Source organism: Diabrotica undecimpunctata, chromosome 8, assembly GCF_040954645.1.
Source record: "Diabrotica undecimpunctata isolate CICGRU chromosome 8, icDiaUnde3, whole genome shotgun sequence".
Taxonomy (NCBI): domain Eukaryota; kingdom Metazoa; phylum Arthropoda; class Insecta; order Coleoptera; family Chrysomelidae; genus Diabrotica; species Diabrotica undecimpunctata.
In genome coordinates, this window is record NC_092810.1 from 13163110 (window position 1) to 13176681 (window position 13572).

Genomic DNA, 13572 nt, shown 5'->3' on the forward strand with positions numbered 1-13572 from the left:
TGCAAATAAGCTTAAACGATTATATCAATATTTATTTAATTAACAAGTTATTTTCATCATTTATTAAAAGGTTTTATGTCTTTTCCGTAATTGGTAACTACAGAGAAAATTAAGTCATAAAAACTGTCCGTATTGTTTTCATATCAATGATTGATGTATTATTTAAGATCAACCTCCACCTTATTGTTAATGTGGCGACATTTATTAAAATAGTAGTTTTATACTAATTGCAATTTAGGTTATTAATATTTATATCATACGACATAATACAATATTTTAAGCTAATTGCCTAAGCCATAGGATGTTTAGGGCACTTATTCCTTGTTTTCTTTGTGCTTTAGCTTTTGGTTATGAAGAAGACGACATTGCACTTTTGGCCACTGTAAATCAAGATTTAGCAACGGATATTTACACTGAGTTAACTACAGATGAAGAGCGGGATAATTTTATATTCAGTCCGCTTTCTGCGCAGCTAGTTTTAAGTCTTATCTCAGCGGGTGCAGCAGGTAAGTGAATACCAAAACCATTTTTTAATTTGAGAGAATTGCATTAACTATTAGCCAGAGATTCATTTGTGCAGTGAGTTTAATAAATCCTTTCTACCTTATTGCTAAACAAAATCAAGTTTATTGTGTTTACAAACACTCAGTTATTATAACTTATGGCATCTGTACGAAAACCGATGCGAGAAAAGTATTTTTTATTTAATAAAAATTTCAATATCTGGTCAGATTTGAACTTCATCATCATCATCCAGCCTCAAGAGTCCACTGTTGAACATAGGCCTCTTCCTCATGTTTCCAACCCCGTCTATCTTGCGCCGCCCTCATCCAGTTTTTATTGAGTCTTCTTAAATCGTCAGTCCATCTTGTAGGTGGTCGACCGACGCTTCTCTTGTCTTCCCTTGGCCTCCATTCCAATAACCTCTTTGTCCATCGCCCATCTGTCACTCTGGCTATGTGTCCTGCCCATCTCCATTTTAGTCTGGCTATCTTCTCGATGATGTCAGTCACTCCGGTTCTTCTCCTGATGTCTTCGTTGGTTATTCTGTCTCGCAGAGTTATTCCTAACATGGACCGCTCCATTCTTCTCTGCGTGACTCTCAGTTTGGTAGCTGCTGCTTTTGTTAAGGTAAGTGTTTCTGCTCCGTACGTCAAGACTGGGAGGACGCACTGATCAAATACCTTTCTCTTTAGGCATGTGGGCAGCTCACTTTTAAAAGCTTCTCTCAGTTTTCCAAATGCTGCCCACCCAAGGCCGATTCTTCTCTTCAGTTCATGAGTCTGGTTATCCCTGCCAATCATAATTTCATGTCCCAGGTATTTATATCTATCTACGAGTTCTATTTCTTTTCCACCAATACTGATGTTCTGGTTGGGTACCAAATTGGTCATGATTTTTGTTTTCGAGATATTTATATTTAAACCTACACTTTCTGTAGCCACAACGAGTTCCTGTACCATCTCTCTTGCCATACCTAGATCTTCAGCTATTATAAGTATATCATCGGCGAAACGTAAGTTGTTTAGATATTCTCTTATTCCCTTTGTCATCCAATCCAAATTCTTAAGAGCATGTTCTAGCACCGTATTAAAAAGTTTAGGTGACATTGGTTTTCCTTGTCTAACCCCCCGTTCTATTTTTATGCGATTACTGTTAGTATGTAATCTGACAGTGGTTGTTGCCTGCAGGTATATTTTGTATAATAATTTGGTATATCTATAATCTAGCCTGCATTCTTTAAGCGCCTGTAATATTTTGCTTAGCTCAACTGTGTCAAAGGCTTTGTGAAAATCGATAAATATTAGAACTAGAGGTTTATTGTATTCCACTGCTTTTTCTATTAGGGTTTTTATACTTTGTAGATGGTCATTTGTTCCGTAACTTTTTCGGAATCCTGCCTGTTCCCTTGGTTGATAAGTCTCTAATTTTCTTTCCATTCTCTTAACTAGTATTCGCGTAAACAACTTATATATATGGCTGAGGAGGCTAATCGGTCTGTAATTCTCTAAATTTGCTTTATCTCCTGCTTTGTATAATAGAATCATAGTAGCGTTGTTCCAGTCTGTTGGAATATTGGCGCTGTGAAGGCAGATATTGAAAAGTTGTTTAATTTTTTCAAGTAATACTTCCCCTCCAATTTTTAGTGCTTTTAATACTATTCCATCTTCACCCGGGGTTCGATTATTTTTCATTTTCTTCAGGGCTTCTTTGATTTCTGATTTTGTTATATCGGGCATTAAATCTGATCCTTGGTTTAATACCCCAGTTTTTAGTGTAATTGGAGGTTCCGTATTGTTATCTTTTTTTTCTTGATCTATATAACTCTGTGTAGAACTCTTCGACTATTCTTAATATTTCATCTTTGTTCGTTGTTTCTTCTCCAGTGCTGTTTCTCAGTTTGTTCATTTCTATTTTCCCCTTTTGTACGCTCCTCTTCAAAACTTTCATGTTCTTATTTTGCTCTATTGCCTGTTTTGTTTTTTCTACATTGTAGTTTCTTATGTCTTTTCTTATTGCCTTTGTGATCGTCTTATTTATTTGATTTATCGCTTCTTTGCTTGTAGTGTTATCTCCTTTCATTTGTCGCCTTAGTTCTATAAGGGTTTTCGTGGGTTGACTCAGTTTTTCATCTTTTTTGCTTGTCGGACAATATTTAGTTTGAGCCTGTTGTATTGTGTTGACTATTTGTTTGTTCAATATATTGATGTCTGCTGTTGTGGTATCTTTCAATGAATTACCAATATATTTTTCGAACTCCTGAATGTTAGTTGGTTTTGTCCATTTCTTTGGTTGTTTCTTATTTATCATTTTGAGTCTTTCTTTTTCGGTTGATATCGTTATTTTAGCTCTTACTAACCTATGATCACTGCTTGTACTGAACTGGTTTAGCACATTTACGTCTTTAAATAATTCTTTTTTGTTTGTTAAGAAATAGTCGATTTCGTTCCTTGTTTTTCCATCAGGACTTTCCCATGTCCATCTTCTGTGTTTTTTCTTTTCAAAGAAGCTGTTTATTTGATAAAGATTGTTTTCCAAAAGGAAAGTCAGTAGTTGTTTGCCTCTATCATTTCTGCCTTCGCTTCCAAAATTTCCCAATATTATTTCAGAGGGGTCTTCCTTAGTGCCTATTTTGGCGTTGAAATCACCACCTATTATTAAGAAGTGGCCAGGATTTTCCTTGATTGCACAAGATATTTGGTCGTAGAAAATTTGGACTTCTTCGTCTGGATGTCCTGTAGTAGGGGCGTACACTTGAATGAACTTTAGGATATATCTGGCGTTTATTTTGATGTTTAAGTAGACCACTCTTGTTGAGATTTGGTTTATTGACACAATTCTGTTAGAAATTCTTTTGTGAATAAAGAAGCCGACGCCTCCGACTGTCGATTCCTCTTCTCCTTTGTAATAAAATAAATGGCCTGATGGGAGTGAGGTAAGACTCTCTCCCTTTTTTCTAACTTTGCTGATACCTACACTTACGGATTTGAACTTACAATCCTCCAATTTCTACATTCCATTAGTTATCGCTCAGACCACTGCGCTACCAAGCGTTAATAACAAAATTTATATTACAAGAAATAATTACGACATAATTTGTTTCAATAACGGATTTTTGTAAGTTTTCAACATATATATTTTGACACCATATTTTGCTGATCTCTATTTTTATGTCGATACATTTATTATTGATCTCTTAAATTCTTGTTTACCATATTGCTTTATGTTTACCGTGGCTTTACGTAGTAAATTCTGTTATCCACGTCCCTATCACGTCATTTCTCTTGTCATATCTTGTTTTGAAAACTTGGTTTTCAAAACTTCCACAAAATTTTTATATAATTTTATCACTCCAGCTGTTTCGGAAGAGTGCCTTTCTCAAGTGATCTATTTTTGGCATCCGTTTACACTTTATAGTCTTTAATGAAATAGGTAGAAGAGGGTTTCAAAACATCCCATATTCAAACAGTTTTTATATTGGTAGAGATACGTAGACGATGTACTGGTATGTTTCACAGGATCTAACAGATAACTCGACCAATTGTTATCGCATATTAATTCACTTTATAGTCATACTGAATTTACAATAGAAACAGAACAAAATCAATCCATAAATTTATTAGATTTAAAAATTAACAGATTTAAAAACAAACATGATTTTTCCATATTTCATAAATCTACCAATACTGACACAACACTATACATAGTTTATCATCCCATCCTACACAACATAAACTGGCAGCCTATCATAGTATGTTACATAGATTAACAGAAATTCCGATGTCAAAATACAACTTTGAGACATAAGTAAATGTCATTAAGGAAATAGCAGTAAACAATGGATACAACTGTGGACTGTGGACCAGTCTTTGCAGAATATCTTTATCTTGGGTTATCAATATTGCGTCGTCTGCGTAATAGAGTATTTGTATTTCTTTGTTTTTCATTCTGTATTTTTTTCCTTTGTTATCGCTTTTGATGATTTCATCCACCACTAAATTGAAGAGCATGGGGTCCAATGAATCTTCTTGTCTTATTTATTCCGCTACCTATTTCTATAGTTTCTGTAAGTTGTCCATCTATTCTGACTTCCATTTGGATAGATAGATTTGTTGTTTTGATGGATGTTTTCGATAGTTTTTATAATATTAGGGAAACTTCTCTATTGTACAGAAGATGGATTACATCTCTTTGTTAAAAGCCTTCTTTAGGTCAATCAAACACATAAATGCTGGTCTCTTATACTCTAGTGATTTCTCAGTAATTTGCTTTATAACGAATATTGCATCTATACATTATTTTTCACTACAAAAACCCCGTTGTTCATCTGCTAAACTTATACTCTGATTTATTATCACTTGTAAAATTTTAGTTGTAAGTTTTAACGTAGTATTTATTTAAGTTTATACCTCTGTAGTTTTCTGGCTGTTTTTTATCTCCTTTCTTGAATAGTAGAATTAGTTCGCTCGTTCCCCATTCTTCCGTCAGTATTGCTCCACAATATTTCAGTGGTATCCCGTCGTTACCTGCTGCTTTTCTGTTCTTCAGGTATTCATGTATTTTTCGAACTTCCTCTACATTTATATCAAGTTCTTTATTTGCGATAATTTCTGGTGTTCCCGGTCCTAGCGTCGTTTGTTCTTCCTGTTCATATACCTTTTTTAGATACTCAATCCACGTATCCTCTTCTATGTGTTTTGGTTCTATTAGTTTCTTTACCTCCGTTCTTTGAACTCTTAGGGAGCGCCATATTTCGTTTTGCAGACCGTAAAAATCATGTTCCATTTCTTTTGAAAAGCGTTCAAAGTAATAATTTTTTAATTTTTTTACAAAGTGTATGTATTTCGTTTCTAATTGTCTTGGAATTATGGTATGCCTCTTCTGTTTTGGTTGACATGTATTTCAAGTAAGCTTTTTTCTTTTAAAAAAATTTGTTAAAATCCTTAATAAAAGGTATATAATTAAAAAACCCAATCGGTCAATGTCATGAAGACAAAACGTTTTCGGAATCCATATTCCATCATCAGTATTTTGGCTCAAAACATGTACACCTAGACACTGATGATGGAATATGTATTCCAAAAACGTTTTGTCTTCATGACATAGCCCGATTGGGTTTTTTAATTATATACCTTTTATAAAGGATTTTAATAAATTTTTTGTGTTACATGGTACACAGCCAGCTACAGGAACTTAGTTTCTTTGTAGACTTGTTTCTTTTCTTGACCTTTTTCCTTTACTTCTGTTTAAAACCATGGAGTTCTTCGCCTTGGGAACGATTTATTTTTACTTATATTGCTTTCGCCAAGAACTTCCTTGACCGAGGCTATGATATTAGACTTAATTTTTGCCTAACTTTCTTCGACTCCATTACTATCTGTGATATATTATGTGTTTCTGCTTTTCTGTGTTATTCTTTTTTGTAATGTGTATCTTATGGAGTCATCCTGTAAGCTTTAGACTTTTATCTTTGTGGTGTATTCTGGTGTTTTGTTATCACATATATGTGATTTCATTCAGATTTTGCACAATACCAATTTATGATCACTTCCTATTTCTGCTGATGTTAGTGCTCTTACATTTATGATTTGAGAGGGCTGTAACTCTCTATTCGACAAGATATAGTCTAATAGATCTTTGTCCTCTACTGTTTTCAAAGGTGTATTTATATTGTTCTTTGTGAGGGGAAAATGTATTACATATTAATATGTATCTCGTTTATGGTGCAGAGATCCCTCAGAAGGTCTCCGTTTTCATTTCTGGTATTTTCGTTATATCGCTGTTTTATTGCTGGAACTTTATCATTGTTAACACTGGCATTAAAATCACCCATTCTTCTTCTTCTTCGTCTAGCCATTTACGTCCACATCTGAACATAAGCCTCTTCAAGTCTTCCTTTCCATTGTTTTTTATTGTACGCTACTTGTAGCCAATTTTTCCCGGCAGTTCTTTTCAGATCATCTGTCCATCTCATAGGAGGTCTGCCTCTGGGTCTTTTGTGTTGGTATGGTCTCCAGGTTAAAATTGATCTGTGCCATTTGTTTAGATCGCTCCTAGCTACATGTCCAGCGTATTCCCATTTCAATTTTAATGATTTTTGCACCACATCGGTGACTTTGGTTTTCTGTCTTATCCATGTGTTTGTTTTCTTGTCCTTAAGTGATATACCTAGCATTGCTCTTTCCATCGCGTGTTGAGTGACTCTAAGTATATTCATATTCTTTTTTGTGATTGTCCATGTTTGTGCCGCATAAGTTAATATCGGGATAATGCATGCATCAAAAACTTTAGATCTAAGATGTAATAACCCATAATAATTAATGATGTAATCACCCATAATAATTACATATTTATCATTTGGCGTCTCGTTTATTACAATTGTTCTCAATTGTGGCATGTTAAAGTAATTACTATTTAAATGGGAATAAGCCACAATTAAAGGTTAAAGCACGTTTATTGAAGTTTTAATTTTCACTTCGGACGATTTCCGAAGTGGAAATTGAAACGTCAATAAACGTACTTTAACCTTTAATTGTGGCTTATTCCCATTTAAATAGTAATTCGTTTATTACAGTCTGAATGTGTTCGTAAAAGTTTTGCCTTTTGGTGCTATCTCTGTTGTTCTCTGGTGCATTGATTGCTATAACATTCAGTTCATGCGCATACTATTTTGTTACTATGGTTTTTTGCAATGTTTGCATTAATGCAAATGTCTCTTTCATGTTATCTATTAAAATTTAATATTATCTATTAAAATTTTTCATTTCTAATGCAATAATAAAACAACCTCACAATGCAATAAAACAACAACTACCATAAGTGGTTACATTGTCTCAAATTTTTCACCCCTTGATGTACACTTTACAATTACTAATACAAAACTATGTCATCATAGAGCAGTATATACCAACTGTGCCAAGTTTAACACTCCCAACAAACCCTCTTCGAATACCCGACGTTTGGGCAGGATTTTTTCCGCTCAGAATTTTCGTATATTCCACAATTTATGCTTGAGTTCTTGGTGGCACTTTTCTTTTTGTGGACGTCGACCATAGTTTTAGTGTTTTTTTAGATAGACTTGCCTGTATTTCCAAAAACGCTTTTCTTTTAATTACAAGTAACTTAAAAATCAGAAACCCTCGATCACCAAAGCTATTTACATATCAGCTAAGAATATACGTAAGGATCTTAGAAATAAAACAATCACAGATCAAAAAATTTTGCTTCCAATCTCAAAAAATTTACTTGAATGTGAGTAAAAATATAACATTACCTATTTTGTCACAACAAGATCCCATTTTCTATCTCCCAAATTTAAAAAGGTCTCAAATTTATTCTTTATAAGACCAGTTAATAAATATAAACTGATCCAAACAATCAACAGTATCAAATGCAAATCTTTCTGTAGTACTGATGGACTATCCATACAAATTTTCTCAAATATTCCAAAAAATGTATTGGAAGTCATGGTCACACTAATTAATGATTTCTTTGAAAAATTAATATTTGCAGAGTGCCTAAAAAAAGCCATTATTATTCCTCTTCATAAGGGTGGTAAAAAATCGAATGCTTACACCTACAGACCTATTATCTTACTACCAGTACTCTCCAAAGTGATTGAGAGACTATAAAAGACCGACTTATGTCTTTTCTCGTCAAAAACAATATTCTATCACAAAATCAGTTTCACTTTTAATTTGATAAGTATACGAGTGATGCTTTTTTCTGTACTAAATATGGTTTACCAAGAACTAAACAATCATCTTTATACTAACACTGTTTTTTGTGACTATATTAGGGCTTTTAGTTGTGTAGATTACGACATTTCGATAAAAAAAAAGTTTCTGTGGAATTCAAGGTATTTTTTTAAATTAGCTTCAATCTTACTTGGTACAGCAAACTCCTTAATTGTAGTTGAAAATAAACTCGTATGCTAGTAGCCCCTAGAGGGCAGAGACTCTAGGACAGCCCGTGAGGGACTGACTTGGCTGACCTGAAAATCGCCCACTTTTATATGTGCATTTCGAGTGATATTTAGGGATTCCCAGGTCGATAAGCTGCTGAGAATTATTATGCAAGGAATGATCCAAGGAAGAAGAAGAATAGGAAGAAGACGCATCTCCTGGCTGAGGAATGGTTTAACTGTAGTTCACTACAACTTTTCAGAGCAGCAGCCAACAAAGTGACCATAGCCGTTATGATATCCAACCTCCGATAGGAGATGGAACTTTAAGAAGAAGAAGGTCGATTGGACAATGGGGAGGATTCGAAGATGCACATTGGAGTGAGCACTAGTCTACAGACTATTGCACTAGATGACACCATGGTGTTAAAAATCTTCCTTTTGGTCTTCGGCTTTCTATCTTTTCTTCTACTACCAATGGTTCCATGATCTCTGTTCTTCTAGTCAAGTGATGTTGCTGTTGCGACTCGGCCCACTGCTAGTCTATGCTTTATTTCTGAGAAGCAATTGCCATTGTTGGTTATTAGGGAGCCCAAGTATATAAATCTGTCTACCACTCCGAAAAATGCCACTTGGTGCGTGTGCGGTAGATTATTATCTAATGTAAGATCTAATGTATCATCACTGTATTACAAATCTAAACTTAATGTCCATAATTTTTGTGCATTGGATTTAAAAACTAAGGAAGCATACTGCTTTTTATGGAATGAGACAGAAGGTAGATTTTCCGCTAAAGAATTTGCTTCTGTTATTTCATACTTTCTTATAGATAAAGTTCTACCAAAAAACTTGGACACCACAGACAAAAAAGTAGTGATTTATGGCGACGGATGCGCAGCTTAAAATCGAAACGTTATGGAGTTAAATGCTTTGATAAATGTGGCGATGACCAGGAACATCGTTGTTGAACAGAAGTAACTTGAAGTAGGTCACATATAGATGAAGGTAGATCATATGCATGCCTTCATCGAAAAAAAAAAAACTTCGAAATAAAATTATTAATGTACCTGCTGAATACATTGGTATTCGCCGAAGTGCTCGCAAAAATCCAAAACCATACTATGTTTATTGAATGAATATTTAGCACATTCATTCTTTAAGTCGTTTAATGATGTCAAATTTCTTAAATCCATTCGACGTTGAAAAATGAAGGGGAAAGGTAAATATTTTTTTTTCTTTACCTTTGACAGGTAATATACGTATTTTATAAAGTAAATCTTAAAGAAGAATGGAAGTTACTTCCCCAACGGCGTGAAAAAATGACTAATCCAAAGGAGTTTGCTCAGCTGTCGAACTTCCAGTCTGATAGATTGCCATTAACCATCAGAAAGTTCCAGGATCTTCAAGATCTAAAAACCTCCATCCCAACTGATTACCATTCCTACTGCAATAATTTATCTCATAAATAAACATTTTTTTAAACAATCTAAGTTTTTATAATAGACCTAAGAGCAGCATTTGACACGATAGAAAGACATATTATAGGGCAATGCTTGAGGAAAATACACGGAGCTAATGCATTGATAAAAATTATAGAAAGTACTTACAAAGATGTAAAAGGAAGGGTACACATAACAGGGGAAAGATCGGAAACATTTAATTGGAAGAGAGGTATTAAACAAGGAGATAGTCTCAGCCCTTTGGTATTCATAATAGTAATGAACGAATTGATAAGAAACATTAGAGTCAGAACCAATCAACTACAGACAATAATAAGTTACCGCAGATTACAACCGGTAACAATAGAGTCCTTAATGTATGCAGACGACATAGTACTAATAGCAGATTTCGAGAATAAAATGCAGAAACCAATGGATATATGGGTAGAACAAATAGAAGAACTAAAAATGGAGATAAACGGGGAAAAAAGTAAGATATTGATAATCAGCGGCAAATGAGATAAGGAAGATAATCAAATAAAGATAAAATGTAAAAACTCAGAATTGGAAATAGTAACAACTTACGAATGCCTGGGAAGTATATTAACAAATGACGGAAAAATAGACTGGGAAATAACAAATAGAGCAAAGAAATCAAACAAGATATACTATGCGTTAGCCCCAATAATGGAAAAAAGAGAACTTGCACGAGAAACAAGAATAAAAATATATAACACAATGGTGATACCGACTGTGCTCTATGCAAGTGAAAACTGGACAATTCTGGAAAAAACGCAATGGAGATGACACATCTAAGAAGGATAGTTGAAAAGACAAAATGGGATAGATTAAGCAACGAGACTATTAGGAGAATGCCCAACCAGGAACCGATTATGAACAAAATAGCAAAGAGACAAATGAACTGGTATGGGCATCTGATAAGGATAATAGAATAACAAGAAAAATTTATGAAGCAAAAAACATCGAAAAAACAAAAGAAGCAAAAAAGGAAAAAAAAATGGATACAGCAAGTAGTAGAGGCGGGAAAACTTAAACAAAAATCACTCGAGGAATTGAAAATAATGGCAGGAAACAGAAAAGAATGGAAGAGGTGGTTAAATGGAAATTAAAATAGCTAGCCCAAATCCAACACCCTGATAGGGTAAAAGGAAGGGGAGAAAGAAAGAAAGAAAGAAAGTTTTTATACTGTAATATTTTATTTTTTCTTGATACTTTTGAATTTTAGTTCTTTATATTAATTTTTTTTAAAAGATGTTCAAAAAAACAGGCTAACTCCTTTTTTCTATTTCTTACTGAATATGTAAAAAAGCTAACTCCTTTTATGGCAAAAAAATAAAGTTTTAGGTCAAACAAAGTTAGTTTTGATTAATTATTATTAACACCAAGCATTAAAATAAAGAATTAGGAATTAGTTATTAACCATAAGTATAATTATTCATCAACTGAACGGTTTTACGTTCATACTGAAAAATGTGCCTAAATGGAGTTTAATCGAAATCGAATCGAAATATATTAAAGATAATCGTAAATTCTCTGTTGCAGGTAGCACCCGGGCCGAACTAGAAGCCTATCTCCCGCCTTCAACTACAGTTTTTGGGAGCTACTTAAGCAGACTACATAATATCGAAAACAAAACAGTATATAACAGTGCTAACAGAATTTTCACCCGTCGTGATATAAGATTAAACAGAGATTTTGCTAAGATAGCACGAGAAGTTTACAGAACGACTGTACAAAAAGTTAATTTCCTAGAACCTCGACAAGCAGCGAACAGTATAAATGAGTGGGTGAATTGGCAACTCTTGTCACAAAAGAAGGATAGTGTTAGACCTGCGGTCATCGCGGACTATATGAACCCTCATACAAATCTAATGTTTTTGAGTGTAATTTACTTAAATGTGACATGGGAAAAATCATTTCATTCTCGAACGGACAAATTTTATAATGAAGGAAGTAAAGTAGCGAAAATGATACCATTTCTAGCTAGAACTGGGATTTACAAATACTACGATGATAAAGAAATAAAGGCAAAGTTTGTAGAAATTCCTTTTACGGATATACATTTTTCCACTGAACGTGTTAGTAGATATCTCAGCCTTGTTCTTGTTGTTCCTTATAAAAAAGATGGGCTAAAACAACTATCGATTAATTCTCAAAAGGTCTTTCAACCAAAACCTTATACTAACGAAACAATGCGATTAAGGTTTCCAAAATTTAGTGTTGGATCAATAGTCGATATAGGTGAGATATTTAAAAGTTTGGGTATAAAAAAAATGTTCAGTAGGAAAGACGCTGATTTTACAAACTTAGCCTATAATAGATATAGAAGATATTATTTTACAAAAGTATTACAAGAGTCGTATATCGACATAAATGAGCGTGGTGTTGAACTTGTAGGTGGTGACCAAAGTGAAACACCAACACGTTCTTTCCAACCATCATTAAGTGTGGACCATCCATTTATTTACTATATTCAAAGAGAGGGTGTTATTATTTTTGCTGGACGTGTAACCAATCTTCCCAACTAGTAATGATAGATCAATTAATAACATATAGAAGAAATATTAAAAACATTTTGGTATCAATATTGCACCATCATGTAAAATATAATATAAATAATATAAATAAAACAGATACATTTTTGTTTCTTTTTTATTATGTCCTGAAACCTATAAAAAACTTTATTTGATAATTTCTACCTAAATTTATTTAATAAAATACAATCAAGTTAACAAAATCTAGAGGATCTAACGCCAGAGTTAGGATCGAAGGTTCCACATCCGCAGAAGTAGAAATTAGGAGGGGAGTTAGACAAGGATGTGTTCTGTCGCCTCTGCTGTTTAATCTTTACTCCGAGTTTCTATTTAAAGAAGCATTGGAGGATTCCAAGGATGGAGTCAAGGTGAATGGCGTAAATATCAACAGTATCAGATACGCCGATGATACAGTGTTAATTGCGGATTCCGACGTAGGTCTACAACGACTCATCGACAAGACCAACTCGACCTGTGAGCAATTTGATATGAAAATAAACATTAAAAAAACCAAAGTGATGTCAATCCGAAAAAATCAAAACGTACCTCAACCTTGCACAATAAATGGGCACATTTTAGAACAGGTCAATAGATTTAAGTACCTGGGATGTTGGATCGATAGCAGCCTAAATCCTGATCTAGAAATAAGATCGAGAATAGAACAGGCCAGAAAATCTTTCGAAAAAATAAAAAAAACTGCTTTGTGATTCTCGAATAAAACTCGAAATTCGACTACGTTTATCAAAATGCTACGTCTGGTCGACTCTTCTATATGCAGTTGAAACGTGGACCCTAAAAACATCAACCGTAAATAAATTGGAGGCCTTTGAAATGTGGATCTACCGGAGAATGCTCAAAATTTCATGGACATCGCATACCTCAAACGAAGAAGTGCTGCATAGAATAGGCAAGGAAAGAGAACTTTTTAACACAGTAAAAGTTAGAAAAACATCATACCTAGGCCACATACTGAGAAATAATAAGTACCAATATGCCCAACTTATAGTGAAAGGAAAAATCGAGGGAAAGAGAGGCCTAGGAAGGAAAAGACTATCGTGGCTCAGAAACATCCGACAATGGACAGGGCTAAATTTTGAACAGCTAATAAGAACAGCTAAAGATAGAGAAGATTTTAAAATTGTAGTAGCCAACCTCCATTGAGGAGAGGGCACTT

General features: G+C 34.0%; 1 protein-coding gene across 1 annotated transcript; it reads left to right on the top strand.

The window, feature by feature from the left end:
* Positions 1-227: 227 nt before the first annotated feature.
* LOC140448293 (serine protease inhibitor 42Dd-like) lies at positions 228-12494 on the top strand. Its single transcript, XM_072541382.1, has 2 exons — positions 228-506; positions 11407-12494. Exons 1-2 carry the CDS (start codon positions 302-304, stop codon positions 12390-12392), a joined length of 1191 nt encoding a protein of 396 aa, XP_072397483.1. The 5' UTR covers positions 228-301; the 3' UTR covers positions 12393-12494.
* Positions 12495-13572: the final 1078 nt, after the last annotated feature.

Coding starts and splice junctions, on each gene's coding strand:
- LOC140448293 (XM_072541382.1), top strand. CDS start 302: ATGTTTAGGGCACTTATTCCTTGTTTTCTTTGTGCTTTAGCTTTTGGT. Junction 507..11,406: donor TATCTCAGCGGGTGCAGCAG/GTAAGTGAATAC, acceptor TCTCTGTTGCAG/GTAGCACCCGGGCCGAACTA.